This window comes from Dipodomys merriami, unplaced genomic scaffold, assembly GCF_024711535.1.
Source record: "Dipodomys merriami isolate MVZ:Mamm:240054 unplaced genomic scaffold, mDipMer1.0.p SCAF_17, whole genome shotgun sequence".
Taxonomy (NCBI): Eukaryota; Metazoa; Chordata; class Mammalia; order Rodentia; family Heteromyidae; genus Dipodomys; species Dipodomys merriami.
This window is the reverse complement of record NW_027203048.1, coordinates 10584250-10602467: the sequence shown is the minus strand read 5'-3', so window position 1 is coordinate 10602467 and position 18218 is coordinate 10584250. Positions and strand designations below refer to the sequence as shown.

Here is an 18218-nt window from a genome sequence, read left to right as displayed (position 1 = left end):
CACACATTTGTACACATATGTGAAAAATGAAATAAAAGATAGGATTTTTTTAATTGAAAGATCTTTTATACATATAAGGTAATAGGAAAAAGAATTACATATTTAGCACTTGAACTCATTTTAACAGCTAGTTATTTTAGTTCACCCACTACTTTTTAGCTCTTTGCTCTGTTTTAGTTTGCGATATATTTTTATCCTATCACCTATTTTAGACCAGACATTCTTTTAAAAACTCTCAGATGATCTCTATGTTGTCATTTCTCAAAAAAAACACTAATATAAATTGTGTTTGTTGGCAGCAAGCTAATTTATACAACTGAGTCCCAGTAAGAGAAATGCTGGTCCCAAGACCAATGTATCTGTGTTTATCAGCAACCAGGTGATATATAAAATTAAAGTCATAAAAAAGAAACTGAAGATTATGAAGAATTTGTTCACTTCCTGATTTCCAACTCCCAAGCCTACTATATAGTTCTTTAAACATTTTCTTATTAAACATTAATTGTACAAATAGTTTATTATAACATTTAAAGTACAGAGTACTTCATGAATTTAATTTCATCTTGTAAAGAAACCATGAAAAACCATTACAGGCTCATGCCTGTAATCCTAGCTACTCAGGAGGCTGAGATCTGAGGCTCCTGGTTCAAAGCCAGCTTGGGCAAGAAAGTCCATAAGACCCTTACCCCCATAAGCCACTAGAAAACCAGAAGTGGTGCTGTGGCTCAAGTGGTAGAGTGCTAGCCTTGAGCTGAAGAGCTGAGATACAGCACCCAGGCCCAGAGTTCAAGCCCCATGACCAACAAAAAGAAAAAAAGAAAAAGACACATGAAAAATCTTTTCTGTTCCATACCAATTTTAATATATGTGAAGCATATACTAAAGTGAGCAGGTGCTGACTTTATTTACACCTGAAAGAACAAAGGCCTTGTTTCTCTGGCACTGAAAATGCTGGGAACTAAGACTCAAGAATTTGGTTGCTAGCTCTGCAATAATTCTCTGTAGAACCTGGAAGCTAATCTTGCTCTATAAAATTGAATAAATTTCAGTTAAAAACATGTAAATTTTAAGTTACAAATATTATAAAAATGTGTAAGAAAAATGTCCTTGTTCTAAATGAGACAAGGCATTTTTGTGTGTCACTGTATTTAAAGTTCTAAGCAATTTAGGGTCACTTTGTTGTAACGTCAAAGATTGTTTCCACAGCAATCATTCCTATAAGCCAAAATGAGACATTTAGATGCAACCAAGTGAACAGAATAATGTGATTGTTTTTCAATCAATCCTTTCAATCAAATCTTTCCTTGAATAGATATAGAAAATTACCTGACCTATGACTGAAAATGTCAGCCTTTCTTCCAACAACCTTAATGGCAATCTCCCCAGGATTAGCAATAAATATGTGTGCCCTTCCCCTTTCCAAACTAAAATACATTGGTAAGTAACTTCTACTGGCAACTTACTAGGCCTAGCTTCTCTTCTGTGTAGCAGCTGTGTCGCAGTTTTCTTCTAGACAGGTAGACATCTTGAGCTGAAAGAATTCTGAGCTCAGGATGTTCTGAGAAGTCATACTTCATCTTTAGGGACCTTGCTTGTATCAACAAGTAAGCTTTTGTCTGAAATTGACCATTACCACTCAGAAAAGCTGAAAGCTAAGAAACTATGAGAGGTAACTATTACTTTAGCTGGGTGACAATCTGATAAGGGTGATTCTTCAAACTGACAGCCAGGAAGTCTAAATCTGGAGATTGTTCCTTGGCATACACACAAATATCCATAGCATGTTAAAAGAAAAGCCAAAGCCAATCTAATTAGAATGTAATACTGCACAAATGTTTTTCTGAAATGCAGTATTTAATTATCCTCCAAAGCACATTAAGTCAAAACAATATGTAATATATGTTACTATTTGTATTAAAAGGAGGAACAATATATATTTGTATTTGCTAGTATATGATAAAGAAATTGAAAAACTCCAGTAGATGATACCTATATTATACCTTACTTGGAGTGAAAGAAGAAAAGGAAAGTGGTATACTTCAAATGGATTCAGTAAATGATAGAAAGAAGATTGAGCAATATGAATATATTACCCAGTCAAAAAATTAAGGAATATTGAATTAATTCATTTGAAAATTAAAATTGAAAGTACATACAATAAAATGCTCCTAACTCATATTCACTCATTCATTCAACCAGTATTTACTAAGTATATAGACTTAGCAAATACTTAAGTATTTAGTATATAGTATATATATATATAGGTATATTAAGTATATAGTATATTAAGTATATAGTATATATTAAGTATATAATATATAAATACATACTATATATTTAGTATATGCTAAGAATATACTATGTCAAGAACTCAGTTAAATAATGGAAACAACATAGCTTAACATTAAAGGTGATTCTGACTAAAAACACAATTCAATAAAATATGGCAAGTATTCTGACAGAGGTGTATCCAGGACATTCTGGGAATAATTTTGTTAGGACTATAGGTTTCAAGTGACAGAATTACAATTCAAACTACTTTTAGCAGATAAAATATAAATTCAATTCAAACTAACTTAAACTAATAGAAGATAATTTATTAAAAGGGGATGAGGAGCCAAGTGACAATGATTCATGCCTGTAATCCTAGCTACTCAGGAGACTGAGATCTGAGGATCACAGTTCAAAGCCAGACAGGGTAGGAAAATCTATGAGACTCTTAGCTCCAATTAAATGCCCAAAAGAAGAAAATAGAGCTATGGCTCAAGTGGTAGCCATGAGAACAAAAGCTCTGGGACAGTGCCCTGACCCTGAGTTCAAGCCCCAGGACTGGCACAGAAAAAAAAAAAAAAAAGATGAGGCATCTAATGGACCCTACTGACATAAATGCAAACTAGCCTCAGTTCCAAGAACTCCAAGACCCTCAGTTTTTCTTTATCTCTAATCTCCACTGACTCTGTGCCACATTTCATTGTCTTACTATTTTCTAGTTTGGCATTCATTTGACTAGATATGAGAAAGAAAGAAAGAAGTTCCACATTTGCATGTTACTTATAAAGGGATCAGTTGCTCATAAAGAGACAAATTTCACTCTCTCAATACTAATTCCAAATTCCCAGAGACAAATTCTATTTATTAGGCTTTGTACCTCCCTGGTCTAATCAAATATTATTCCCACAGTTCTTTGCAATAAGTTAATGGTACTAGAAATTCATTGAACATAAGTGAAAAAGAAGAAACTATTTTTTGAAGAGGAAACAGAATGAGTCATTTGTATACTTGCAAAAGCAATACACTTCAAATACAGGAGCCTCATCTTTGGCTTAATATATAGAAAGAAATCTAAAAAATCTGGCTCAGCTGGTCCTTTGATATTCTTTGTCAATTCCATTTGAGTTGAGAATATTGAACCAGGAGTAAAAATGGCATATAAATAAATAGTCATGGGGAAATGAGGCCAAGCATAAAGATATTAGAATAAGCAATGTCACAAACACAAGCAGGGGACACAGTTCTAGTCTTTCCTCCTGTAAGAGAAGACAAAGGAAGTACAAAGGATTTCCCTCATGTTTCCTATTCTTCCATAAATGCAGCCTTTTCCACTTGAACATCCTGCTCCTGAACAAACTTGAACTTTCTGTTATTATCTCTATTATTTAATTATAAAGTTCCTTTCCCATATCGGCAAGATTGAGGAAGTTGTCATCTTCACCTTTAATGTCTTCAGATTTAATTTAGGTACACACTATTACTTTTTTTGGCCAGTCCTGGAGATTGAACTCATGTCCTGGGCAGTGACCCTGAGCTTCTTTTGATCAAGTCTAGCTAGCGCTCTACTACTTGTGCTATAGCGCCACTTCCAGCTTTTTCTGAGTAGTTTATTGGAGAAAAGAGTCTCATGGACTTTTCTGCCCAAGCTAGTTTATAACTCTGATCCTCAGATCTCAGCCTCCTGAGTAGCTCAGATTACAGACATAAGCCACAGGTACCCGGCTCACTACTTTTATGAAAAATTTTTAAAAAGTCCAAGACAAAACCTGCTGTGAAAAGATCCCAAGTACTCCTACAAATTCCAAACAAAAACCAGGAAAAAAAAATTTCACAAGTTCATTTATTTTAAATAATATTCAACTCCTAATAATTCCATGTAGTTAAAAACAAAACCAAACAAATCTGTTCAATTCCTAGAGTGTGTTTATTGTCTACCACACTATGCCCTTCCCAAAGGTATATATGTGTAGACACACATACACACCCCACACACACACCATACACACCAGCCAAATGACATTGTGGCATAGTTTGAAACTGCATAAACCAAAGGGGGATTATGAGGGAAGAGACTCGCCTGCCCCGCTACAAGTGGCTCATTTGCACAAGAGCACCAGCAACATTACAGCCCACAAGGAAAGCCCTACACCCCCATAATGTCCAGGTATCTTGATCCTTTCCCTGGTACCCGTGCTTCCTCTCCCTCTATACTACAGAAAAATAATACAAAGCACAAATGTGAGGCACATATATAAGTTTAGTTAACATTTTCTAATATTTACATTTAAAATGGGTTATATTTTACATTAGTAAATAAAGTTACATTTTAAAAGGGTGAAATAAAGGTTAATAAGTATTCCAATATATCTGTAATAGTAATACTTCTACATGAAATCAACATGAAAATTACCTAGATTTTTTTCACACTTCTTCTTCGAAGCCCAGTATATATACCAAAGTATAAATTTTAGAAGTGCTTACATGTCAACATGAACTAATTACATTTCAAGTGCTCAATATTCACAGGTATGGCCAAGAGCTTCTGTAGTAAACAGCACAGTTCCAGATTATTTCTCCATTAATATTCATTCTCACTCTCAAGTAGACACTCATTCTCACAGAGACTTGAAGATATAACTGAGCGACCAAATGCTGTAAACCTGAAGCATTCCTGACAGGTAGACTGACCGATATCGTCAGTTAGTAGGAATGATGGTGGAATCCCACTGACTCCTCCAGCTAATCAGTTTATCTTCTTCCTCCAACTATGCACTGCCTTAACTCTACTGGCCTTGTTTCTATTTCCCTGCTGAACTCTGATATGTGACCTTCCACCCTTAAAAGTCCATCCAAACTAGTCCTAGAAGAATAAGCAACACATTCTTTCTTAAAAAGTAACTCAGAGCTGGGTGCCGGCAGCTCATGCCTGTAATCCTAGCTACTCAGAGGCTGAGATCTGAGGTTCCTGGTTCAAAGCCAGCCCAGTCAGGAAAAGTCTGTGAGACTCTTATCTCCAATAAACCACTAGAAAGCCAGAAGTGGCACTGTGGCTCAAGTGGTAGAGTACTCGCCTTGAGCTGAAAAGCTCAAGGACAGCGCCCACAGTGCCCAAGCCCAGAGTTCAAGCCCCACGACTGACCAAAAAAAAACAAAAACAAAAAACAATAACTCAGTTTTACTTTGCCTCTGTGCTTTATCTACATCTTGGTCATAACAACAACTACTGGTACACATAAATTAAATTCATGGGTAACAATATTTTGAAAAATAACATAGGAATAATCACTGAACTGTCATATGTTGAATACCAAGTATAATTAATTTACTTCAAGCATAAAAGAATGACCATAATGATAATAATAACAATACTTTGTTTCCAAACAAACATACTTCACTGTTTGCTTCCAATACACCAAGAATCTAATTTAATTTTCATCTAATTTAATCTTCATGTCTAGGTTGGGGGAATAATGTGGCTCTTCTCTCTCTCTATGAAAGTGCCACATGGAAAATCTATACCCACACGAAAAGAATTAGAACCCAAAGCTTCTGTCTCCCAGTATATTCTTCCTCTCCAACACATCTCCAAATGGCATCTAGACTAGGAGCCTACACTCCACCACTGCTCAGACTTTCCCTTTCATATATAGTATCATAAGATACTACTCAAAGAAAATTATCATGAAAAAGCTTCCTTCCTCTCTGCAGAGTATATTTATATGTTACCAGAGCTTAATGTGTAAGCTGCAGATTGTTAAAACATTGCTAGGAATTGCATCAGATATAACAAAAATGTGAATACTTACGTTCCATTGTATAGGAATAAATCATTACGATGAAACTATTATCCACAAGGTTAAGGGTAGAGTTCAGTAGTACAATACTTGTCTACTATTCACAAGACCTGGGTTCATCCCCAACACAAGAGGGAAAAAAATATTCAAGAGAATCTCCTGCTTACAAAACTTTTCTCTCACAGATTACCCATTAAAGATGTAAGATATAGGGGTTTAAAATATATCAAAACTTGTATTTCACATCAGGAAAACTAAATTTGGGGTTAAAATAGGTATATAAACCAGGCATATAAACTAGGTATATAAACCATCCAAGTTCTAGGAACCAAAACAAAGGAAAATAAAAATTTGAACCCTTGTTGAGTATGTTTTGTTACACTTAACAAATATGGTTGTTCAGTTATGATAATGAGGCAATATATGTATATGTGTATTAATGACAAAATATAAATATTATGGTAGCTTTACCTACAAAGGAAATGTACAATATATTTTCATTGTGAGTTGTCAAAACAGATAACAGTTGCTTAGATTATTTTATCAGCTTTAAAATTCTGATTTGAAAAATAATGTCAGGAAGGGATAGCCAAGGGAGATCTTTGCCTTGAGGAAATTATGCATGACAAACTGAAACAGAACTACATAAATATATCATACTACTGTCAATTTCTTAATTTCCATCTCTCTCTATTTACATAAGCTATAACCACCAGGGGAAACTGGGTGAGAGTTACATAGTATCTATACTACTTCACTGATTTTGTAGATCTATAATTGTTTCAAAATAAAGAGACTTTACAAAATTTAAAATGCACCTTTAGTAAAAACATCTTTAAGCTAGATGTCAATGGCTCACATCTGTAATCATAGCTACTCAGGAGGCTAAGATCTGAGGATCAGGGTTCACGGCCAGTTCAGGCAGGAAAGTCTGTGAGGGTCTTATTTCCAATTAATCACCAAAAAGCTGAAAGTAGAGCTGTGGCTCAAGTGGTACAGCACTACCCTTGAATGAAAAAGCTGAGGGGCAGAACTCAAAAACAGAGAGAGAGAGAGACAGAGACAGAGAGACAGAGAGACAGAGACAGAGACAGAGATAGTCAGAGACAGAGACAGACAGAGAGAAAGAGAGACAGAGAGAGAAAGAGAGAGGGAAGGAGGGTATGAGCATACAGATATACTGAATATAAAGCTTGCATCCCACTGTCTCACATGTTTTTAACCTGTTTAGTAAAACATAGTGTTTCCTAAAAATTATAAAATCAGCACAGATAAGGAATACACTATCAAAGGAGATGGGCAAGGAATAAGGAGAGATTATTTCATAAAAAAAAGACAAAAGCATACCTTGCCCATGTAATTGTAACCTCTCTGTATGGTATTTTCACAATAAAAAAAAAGACAAAAGCGAAGAATTAAACAACAGAACAGAATATTTTAATACTCTATCAAATGTGCACTTGCCAAAACCCTCCAACTAGGAGTTTTTAAAAGAAAACAGTGACTTTGTGAAGCATGAGAACATTATTTCAAGTTAGCAGGTTTGTCAGAGGGCTGACAAGCATTAAAAATTTACATGGATTTCAATTTTTTCATGTATCAGCCAAGAGTATGAGGAAGAAAGATCTCAGGTTTGAAGGAGCTCATACTATCGGAGTGCAGAGGGAAGGTTAAGAACATAAACTGGTGTGATAAAGGAAAGATTCAATGATAAACACAGTGAAGACTATCTTCTCTAATGAAAACGGAATCATGTAGCTAGGCACTGTGTAATCCTAGGTACTTAGGAAGCTAAGATTTGAGAATCCCAGTTTGAAGTCAAGCAGAGCAGAAAAGTCCCTGTGAGACTCTTATCTCCAATTAACCATTCAAAAACCAGAAGTGGAACTGTGGCTCAAAGTGGCAGAGACCAAAGTGGCAGACCGCATGATTGTCTGGACTGTGAGCCTCCTATTTATGCCTCCTAAATAGCTGAAATGACAGGAGCACACCACCAGACCTAGCTTTTTAATTGATAAGATAGAGATCTCAACAGCTTTTTGCCTGGGTTTCCTCAAACTACAATCCTTTCAATTTATCTCTCAAGTAGCTGACAGTACTGTGGTAATATTTTTATAGAAGCAATAGTAAACTAATACAGATCTGAATTTAAAACACCTTGGCTCAAAATCAAACTCCTTTCTTTCTGCTCATAAGCCCAGCATTGCTATTTCATTTTTTTGTACAAATATGGATTTGTACAAGTCTTCTCACCTTGATTCTAATATTCTCATGAGTAGACATTTCAAAAAATGTACCCTAGTTCTACAATGGTTTAGCCCTATATTAAATTGCATACTGTCAGTGTCTGTAGTGTCGTATTCCAACACACAAAAGTAATTTTAAATATTGACATTGTAATTTTGCACTGCTGTCTTTTCAAGCTCTATGTAATCAGAAAAAAAATGAAATACATTCCTTACATTACTTCATTCAGGCCCTGAATAAAACAGTGCACAGAACAGGGTCAAAGGAAAAACTCAGTGACATTTCAGAACACACCTAAGGGCTAACAAGCATTAAAGCCCATCGTGTAAATGAAGTTCTTCCAAAACTTCAAACTTAGAAATGAGAATACAATTAGTGTCATACTCAGGGACAGTGATCAAAAGCTTATTGAAAAGAAGATAATCTAAGTCTATGAAATTCACTTTATCTAAGAATCAATTTGTCAAGATTGTTTCCTGGTTACCCCGTTTTTCCAACTGACGAATGCACTTTCCTACTTAAAGTCTGAAACTCATCTAATTTAAAGACCTGAGTATAATTTCTTTTTAAAATCTCCAGAATGCTTTTATTTACTGAAGTCTTCTAGGATATTTCTTCTTCTCTGTATCGCTGAGAGCACCCTTGCCAGTTTTCTCCAAGAGCCTCCAGAAGGCTCACAACTCTGCCAACATCTTGACTTTAACCCAGGGAGACCTATTTTGCACTGCTGACCTTCAGAACTGTACCATAACAAATCTGGGTTGTCTTAAGTTACCAATACTGTGGTAATTTTTTTATAGAAGCAAGAGTAAACTAATACAGATCTGAATTTAAAACATCTTGGCTCAAAATCAAACACCTTTCTTTCTGCTATAGTCCTTTGCTTACCATTTAGATTGACAAGCTGTGTTTTGTGTATTATTGAACCCTCCTGGTAAACTCTAATCTGTCCACCCTTCAAGACTCCTCTTTATATCTTGTTTCATCTATTTCCTGATTCTAACTCAAGCGCCTATACCTTGACTTCTAAAGCCATAGTTCTCATTTATGAGGCCCTCCCATAGATCTAGTCTGCTGTAAATTTAAGATCTAACTTCACCTATTCTAAGAATCTCAGTTTCTTTACTTCTCCTGAATATATAACCATTTCCCTAATGCTTATAAATCACTTAATACCAACTCAAATCAAACTGGAGTAAGCATATATGTAGTAGGTTTTGTAAATTAAGGAATGAAAATCAGTAATATTAAACAGAAAGGTTTGTTTTAATACTATAAATACAAAACCCTCTAAGTGACTTGAAGCTTCTTCTATAACTAGATGAACTAAAACTCAACTATTAGCCAAAGCACAAAGTGAAATGTTAAAAATGCTTAGATATCAAAAATGTTGTAAAACTAGATTCTACTTAAATTAGACCTTGATATTAAAATGGGAATTAGGTATAGAGGCAAATCTCAAGAACTATAATTGAACATGGATTACTATATTCTAGTGAACCTACTAACATTAAAGATGTCATTCACTCACCAAAAAGAAGTCATGCAAAGTTAACCTGATACTCTTTTCAGAGAGGACAATGAAGCTGATGCTCATAAGGAGTCTGGACACAAAGATAAACTAAATTCAACAAAGCTTTCTTTATTAGCTATGTGAACACATTAAAGTTTCAAAAGAAAAGTCAATAGTTTAATTGAAAAATCAATAACCTTGAAATATGCATTATTGGTGGAAATGTAAAAAGGTACAGATAGGCTGGGTGCAGGTGGCTCATGCCTGTAATCCTAGCTATTCAGGAGGCTGAGATCTAAAGATCACGGTTCAAAGCCAGTCCAGGCAGGAAAATCCATGAGACTCTCCAATTAACCACCAAAAAACTGGAAGTGACACTGTGGCTCAAGTGGTAGAACATTAGCCTTGAGCTGAATGGCTGAACAGCACCCAGGCCCAGAGTTCAAGCCCCAGGACCAACAAAAACAAACAAACAAACAAACAAAAATAGAATCATCCTATGATCTAGCCATCCCACTTTTACACACATGAACACACAGAGTAATTCAGAGCAAGATCACAAAGAGATATCTGTACATATATATTCTTCAGTGCATTATTCACAATAGCCAACACAGAAGTCCACTGAGAGATGAATATAGAAGTAAAAAGTAGTTGTGTGTATGTGTGTGTGTGTGTGTGTGTGTGTGTGTGTGTGTGTAATAGAATACTATGTAGTCTTAAGAAAAAAAGGAAATTCTGTCACCTGCTACAATATAAAAGAACCATGAAAACATTATACTAAGTAACTAAGCTTATCACAATATGACCAATACTGTTAAGTATCTAAAGGAGTCAAAATCACAGAAACAGAAGGTGGAAAGGTGGTTGCCAAGAGCTAAGAGAAATATGAACTGTGATTAATAGGCATATTACTTGAGTTTTACAAGATTAAAAAGTTCTAGGAATTGACTATAAAACAATGTTATACTAAAAACTACTTAACTATACACTTAAAATAGTAAAGATGGCAAATTTTTTGCTATGTATTTTACTTTTTATATTGTGGTATATAACAAAAATAAATTTTAGTCATCTCAATTCAAAGATTCTGATAAAGTACCAATCTTAGAAATAGCATCCCTCAATAAAAAGCTGAAGGTTAAAAGGGAGAACATATTTAACCTGGAAAAGAAAGAAGTGAAACCTAAAAGAATTAACAAGAAAAGAATTCTTAAAATTGTTATATGCTTAGCTGGGGTTAGTTAGTTCATTCGTTCATTTGTCCATTCAGTGAATGTTTATGGAACATATGCATGTAGAAAACACTCTTCCAGGTTATTTGGATTAGATAAATAAACAAAACAAAATCTACTCTTGTTAAACATACATCCCAATAGAGAAAAACAAAATAATAATAACAACAACAACAGATATGTGAGGTTAGCATCCCCTAAGTGGGCCAATTTTCTCTGGGACTCATACTCTTACGTAATTCATCCTCCTTTGTGAATAAGCTGGACCTTAGAAATGGAATATAGCCAAAATAATGAAGTGGCACTTCTGACATTAGGTTTCTGTGGTTTCTGTCTTGTTCACATATTCTCTCTTAATCTCTTCTGCTCACTTGCTTTGGTGAAGGTAGCTGTCACCTTTTTTTTTTTTTTGGGGTCCGGTCGTGGGGCCTGAACTCTGGGCCTGGGCGCTGTCCCTCAGCTCTTCAGCTCAAGGCTAGCACTCTACCACTTGAGCCACAGCGCCACTTCCGGCTTTTTTCTTTTTGCTTATGTGGTGCTGAAGAATCGAACCCAGGTCCTCAGGCATGCAAAGCAAAGCGCTCTACCACTGAGCCACCTTCCCAGCCCCAGCTGTCACCTTTTAAGCTGCCCTGTGGAGAGGCAAGGAACTGAAGGCAGCTTCCAGACAACAACTAACACTGAACTGAAGCCCTCAGTTCACCAACCCACAAGGAACAGACCATGCTAACATGACTAGATTTATAGGACTCCACTTCCTGTGGAACCTTTAGATGATATAGCCCTGGCCAACATCTGAGTGCCATCACAGAGACCCTGAGGCTAGAAGATCTACCTAGATTCATTCCTGACAAACTAAAACTACGGTAGTAAACACTATTCTTTTAAGTCACCAAGTATTTCAATTATTATTCTACATAGCAACGCATAACTAATATGTTAAAAAGAGGTGCTCAAAGAAAAAGCAAGGTAAACACTGGGGATAGAAATACAGAAGTAATTTCCAATTTTAAGAACTGATATTATAAAGGCTTGCACATGAACATTAAAAGTAGCACAAGTAATAAAGGTCACAAATTGGAAACAATGTCCTATTTGTCAATTAGTGAAAAGATAAACAAAATATGGTATATCTATCCAATGAAATACTATTCAGCAATAAAAAAATACTGGCACATGGTATAACATGAATAGATTCAAACACAGTATATTGAGAGAAAACTAGACACAAAACACCAAATATTGTATGATTCCAATACATAGAAATCTATATAGACAGAAAGTGACTCAGAGGTTGCCTGGGGTTATAAATAGGAACAGAACTAACTCTAAATGAGCATGAAACCATTCTAAATTAGATCATAATAGTGGTTGTTCAAATTAGAAAATTAACCATCTTTGAATTGTGTACTTCAAACAGGTAACTTTATATTATACAAATTATCCTTCAAAAATGTTTTTAAAAAGATTGGAGGAGAGGCTGGGAAGGTGGCTCAGTTGTAGAGCACTTGCCTTGCATGCATGAGGCCCTGGGTTCGATTCCTCAGCACCACATAAACAAAAAGGAAAAAAGCCGTAAGTGGTGCTGTGGCTCAAGTGGTAGAATGCTAGCATTGAGCTGAAGAGCTGAGGGACAGCACCCAGGCCCAGAGTTCAGGCCCCATGACCAGACCCAAAAAAAAAAAAAAAAAAAGATTGGAGGAGCCAGGTGCTGGAGGCTCACACCTGTAATCCTAGCTACTCAGGAGGCTGAGATCTGAGGATCAAGGTTCAAAGCCAGCCTGGGCAGGGAACTCTGTGACACTCTTATCTCCAATAAACCACTAGAAAACCAGAAGTGGTGCTGTGGCTCAAGTGATAGAGCACTCACCTTGTGCTGAAGAGTACAGTGTCCCTGCACCCTGCTCCCAGGCTCAGAGTTCAAGCCCCATGACTGACACCAAAAAGAAAAAAAAAAGATTGGAGGAGTTAACTGAGCATCATTGAAAACCAAAATTTGAAAAAGAAAAGAGTATTAGCTATGAGAATAACTAGGGGAAATCTACCAAACAACAAAAGCACATGCAAAGACCTTTGGAAAGAAGCATACCTGATGCACCTATAGCCTAGCAAGGTGCCAGGTATGGCTGCAGCTGAATATAAGAGGAAGGCAGATGAAATAAGCAAAGTAGAGATGGGTATAGACTGCTGCTGCTGTAATCACACAGGCCCTTTTACTGGAAAGACCCTAGCTTTTACCATGAAAGAATAAAGAAGCTGAGCATGAGTGACTATAGTCCTAGCTTCTCAGAAGGCTGAGATCTGCAGCAGAAGGCTGCAGGGCAGCAAAAGTTTAAAGCCAACCTGGGCAGAAAAGTCCGTGAGATTTTTGTCTCTAAAATAACCACTCTGAAAACATTATAGGATGGAATAGGAGAAACCCTAGGTCTCCTTGGCTCAGGCCGAAATTTTCTTAATAGAGACCCGGAAACACAATAAATCAAAGAAAGGTTGGACAAATGGGATTGCATGAAGTTGCAGAGCTTCTGCATGGCAAAGGATATAGCTAGCAAGATCAATAGAAAGCCCACGGATTGGGAGAAGATCTTCACTAGCCATAAAACGACAAGGGTCTCATATCTAAAATATACTTGGAACTCAAAAAATTAAATCCCCCAACAACAAATCCTCAAAGAAAAAACTGCCCAATAAATAAGTGGGCTAATGACTTAAAGAGAAATTTCTCTGAAGAAGAAAGAAGGATGGCCAATAGACACATGAAGAAATGCTCAACCTCCCTAGCCATAAAAGAAATGCAAATCAAAACAACATTGAGATACCACCTCACCCGTTAGAATGGCAAAAATCAAGAACTCTAATAACAACAGATGCTGGAGGGGATGTGGACAGAAGGGAACCTTACTGCATTGTTGGTGGGAGTGTAAACTTATTCAACTACTTTGGAAAATAGTATGGAGGTTCCTCAAAAAACTCCACATAGAGCTCCCCTATGACCCAACAGTCCCACTTTTGGGCATTTACCCAAATGTTTACAAACAAGACCACACTAAAGCTACCAGCACAACTATGTTTATTGCAGCATTATTTACCATAGCTAAGATCTGGAACCAACCCAGATGCCCCTCAGTAGATGAATGGATCAAGAAAATGTGCCCTGCCCATGTAATTGTAACCCCTCTGTACAGTATGTTCTCAAATAAAATAAAATTAAATTAAAAAAAAAAAAGAAAATGTGGTATATATACACAATGGAATTCTATGCCTCCATCAGAAAGAATGACATTGCCCCATTTGTTAGGAAATGGAAAGGCTTGGAAAAAATTACATTAAGTGAAGTAAGCCAAGCCCAAAGAAACATAGGTCCCATGATTTCCCTTATTTGCAATATCTAGTATATGTATGGGTCAAGTAGAAAAGTCAGATAAGGTGATGTTAGGAAAATGAACCCTAAGATATGTATTTTAAATGTTTTTTTTTCTTTCATGCATTTGTTTCTAACGCAATTATAAAATTATTTCTTTGTTGCTTTGTATGTCTCTCCCCCACAGTATAACCCCTGCTTTCACTGTATTTGATGTCTGTATAATTTGTGGTGGGGAAGGGGAAAAACAAGTTGTTTAAATAAGGATACAGGTGGACCTGTTGCAACAATGAGAAGTACAAGTTGTCATGTCAAAAACGAACTTTACAACTTGGGGGGGGGGGAAGGATTGGGTGGGGGGAAGGATGGGAAAGGATGGGAAGGGTAAACAAAGGAGGAGGCTACAATGCTTGATAAGAAATGTACTCACTATCTTGCCCATGTAATTGTAACCCCTCTGTACAGTATTTTCACAATAAAAAATAAAATAAAATAAAATAACCAGCAAAAAGTCAAGCTGTAATGTGGCTCAAATGGTAAGGCACCATTTAACAAAAAAAGATGAACAAGTGCAAGGTCGTAAGTTCAAGTCCTAGTGACACAAAAAAAAAAATCTAGTATTTTATTACAGATGAAGTGGCTTTTCCCCATTCTCATAACACCTTACCCAGTTGTTCTTCTTCCCAGCATAAATTTCCATGTTCTCTCCATACTGAGGCTCTTCCAGTAGTGTTTGGTACTCAAACATGAGGCGTGAGCTCTCACGAAGGCGGCTGCATTGGAACTGGTGATACTGTTGCACAAGTTCCTTTACCACAAGCAATAGGCACTCTGGATTTGCAGGGTTCCAGGAGGCGAGGTTCTGCAGAGTCATAAATAAGGACTAGTGAGAAATGATTTTCACGAAAATCCTGAGTCACATTCACATATCCATACAAAGAATGATAAAAGTCTATGAGCAACAGACTACAGCTGACCAACAATGAGCTCAAAAGACTAAGTTAAAAGGGTTTTGTGATCTTGGTAATTCTTCCTTCTAATATCTAAAATTCCTGCCAAAAAAAACAGAGGAGTTCCATCATGAACAGGCAGAGTAGTAACAAAACAAGAAACCTAAGATCTAAGAAGACCATTATTTAGCCCTGGAAGATTGAATTTCTTCTTTATACTGCTATACTTTTACCTTTCATTTCAACCATATATAAATTCAGCATTATATGTCTAATAATTAAAACTCAGATACACATATCACCTGCATCTGCAATGCTAGATGTAAATAAATGCCCTATAAATAATAAAGCTTCACAGAAACATAAGCATAAGGGGATCTGGAAAAAAGTAATGAAATAGAGACAAGTTCAGGAGATTTGCTGGAAATGAAGAGATCTGATAAGAATACAGTGCTTAAGCTCAGATCCACTCATTCTACAAACCCTATTATATATCAGCCACTATTCCAGGCAGTGAAAAAAAAGCAAGCAAGTCCTTGCTATCAAGAACTTACTTTAATGAGACAAAAATCATACATACATACATACACACATACACACATATACACATACACACATACATACATACATACACACATCAGATATTGCAAATGCTACCGAGAAAAATATAGCATACATAGGCAATGACTGTCAAATGGTGCTGATAAGTAAGCCCACACAGATCACTAGTGTCCTCAACAGGTACTGTTTTAGTAGAGAAAAAAATGATCAGGGTTGGGATTTTATTTGTTTTATAGTACAGTGAATTAAATTCAGGGCCTCATACTTCTTAGACATGTATTCTACTTGAGCTATTATCCCTGCCATTTATTATCAGGTTTATGAGATATTGCACAGAAAGAATTAAAAACAACGAATTTAATAAAGAAACCAGCGAAGAATGTAGGGGTTGAGGGAAAGTTTGGTATAGATGTTTTTAGCCTGAAGAAATGTTCTGAGAGAGAGAGAGAGAGAGAGAGAGAGACAGACAGACAGACAGACAGACAGACAGACAGACAGACAGACAGACAGACAAGAGACAGAGAGACAGAGAATGAATTACTGAAAGGGTTCAGAATAGCAAGACAGAAATAATTGAGTAGGTATAAGGGTCCAGTAGGCAGAAGACACCAAATCTTCAAGAAAGACCTAACAAGTGAGCTACGATGGTCAAACTGAATGCCCGTGAGAGCAGGCAAAGAGCTCCATGTGGTAGTGGGAATTTGCTACAGTTCTCTCCTGGCAATTTATATTTTCTCCTTGACATTGGAAGGGCAGTTATCCTCTGAGACTGAGGAAGAAGAAAATGAGATTGGAGGTTGGAGACAGAAGCATGAAACAGTAACTTGGAAGACTAAATGAACTGCGGAAATTCTAAAGAAATTCCAGATACAACAAAGGACCAACTGAGGTTGAAGGTATTATTTTCTTTGTGGTATTGGGGATTGAACTGATAGCCTTAAGCATGCTAAGCAAGCACTCTATCATTTGAGCCAAGTTCCAGCTTCTGGTCATCCCTGGAGGAATAATTCCTAAATGAACTAATTAGCCTACATTTCACTGCACAGTGCACAAAGTAGGGGGAATCTGGGCTCAATAAAAAACTGGGGCTTGGTCAAACAAGAACAACTAAAAAAAAAAGAGGGGCAAGAGATCTTAAAGGATTGGCAAAAGAAAAATTTTGATTATATTATGTCAGGAAAAAGCCAAGTAAATCATGAGGGAGGAAGAGTTAATGAAAAAGTGGCCAGACAATCAACTGTAGCTTATAGTGGGATCAAAGAATTATTGGGAGTTGAGACAGGACAAAAAATGAATTGGACTGTCATAAGAGCATGATCAGAAAACTGGAGAGTATAGAGGTGATATGTATGTAACTGGTACTGACAAGATGTAGTGTACCACAAATGGTGTGCACAGCTAAATCACTAGAGGACAGAAAGCTAGGGACTACCACCATTAAAAGGATCATTTATTTGAGTTATATAACAGCACCCAATATAGAAGAGTGATACTGATAGACTGACCATGGGCAATATACTAAAATCCTCAAGGAACAAGAAGAGGGAGCAGTGGACCTTAGAGCCTATTGGTGTAAGTTCCCAGCTGAAGGTGGAGAATGGAGAAAAAGAAAGCAACATTTCTTTGAGAACAGCTATGGAGAACAAAGCAACATCTACCCCATTTCAAACACAGAGTCATAAAGGATAGGCAAGAAATCAGCTGTACTTACTTGAGAAGCAACAGGACAACTTTCAGAACAGTGTTATCCTTCATAAGTAAGCCATCATAGATATTTAGAGATACAATGCCTGGACACTATCTCCTACCCAAGATTCTGACATAACTGTGATAATCAAGGGTATGTTTGGGATATTCGATTTTTTTTCCCTAAAAGCAAAAACTCAGATATAATAAGTTGGTGGGAAAGACGGTTAGAGGGGAGGGGAGGGATATATCAGGGAATTAAATGATATAAGACTTGTAAATATCTAGAAATATCCAGTCTCTACAAATGTAAAATTTAAGTATCTACAAGTGAAAATACCAATACATAATAAATGTTCAAGAGGTAGCAATTAGCTTGCTGACTAGTATGCAAGTTCTAAGAACTTTTCATACACTCGGGTTAACAAATATCCAGTCTCTACAAATGTAAAATTTAAGTGAAAATACCAATACATAATACATGTTCAAGAGGTAGCAATTAGCTTGCTGACTAGTATGCACATTCTAAGAACTTTTCATACACTCAGGTTAACCATCATAACCTCATAATTATCATCCCTTTTAAAGATAAGAAAACTG

At 36.4% G+C, this 18218-nt stretch overlaps 1 protein-coding gene across 2 annotated transcripts in view; it reads right to left on the bottom strand.

Moving 5' to 3' along the window:
• The window catches only part of Babam2 (BRISC and BRCA1 A complex member 2), a 389222-nt gene that overhangs the window by 249915 nt on the left and 121089 nt on the right, over positions 1–18218 (bottom strand). For both annotated transcript variants that reach the window (XM_070025282.1, XM_070025283.1), the window contains exon 5: positions 15089–15283. In XM_070025282.1, coding sequence (XP_069881383.1) covers positions 15089–15283 — 195 coding nt within the window. The remainder of the gene's footprint in view (positions 1–15088; positions 15284–18218) is intronic.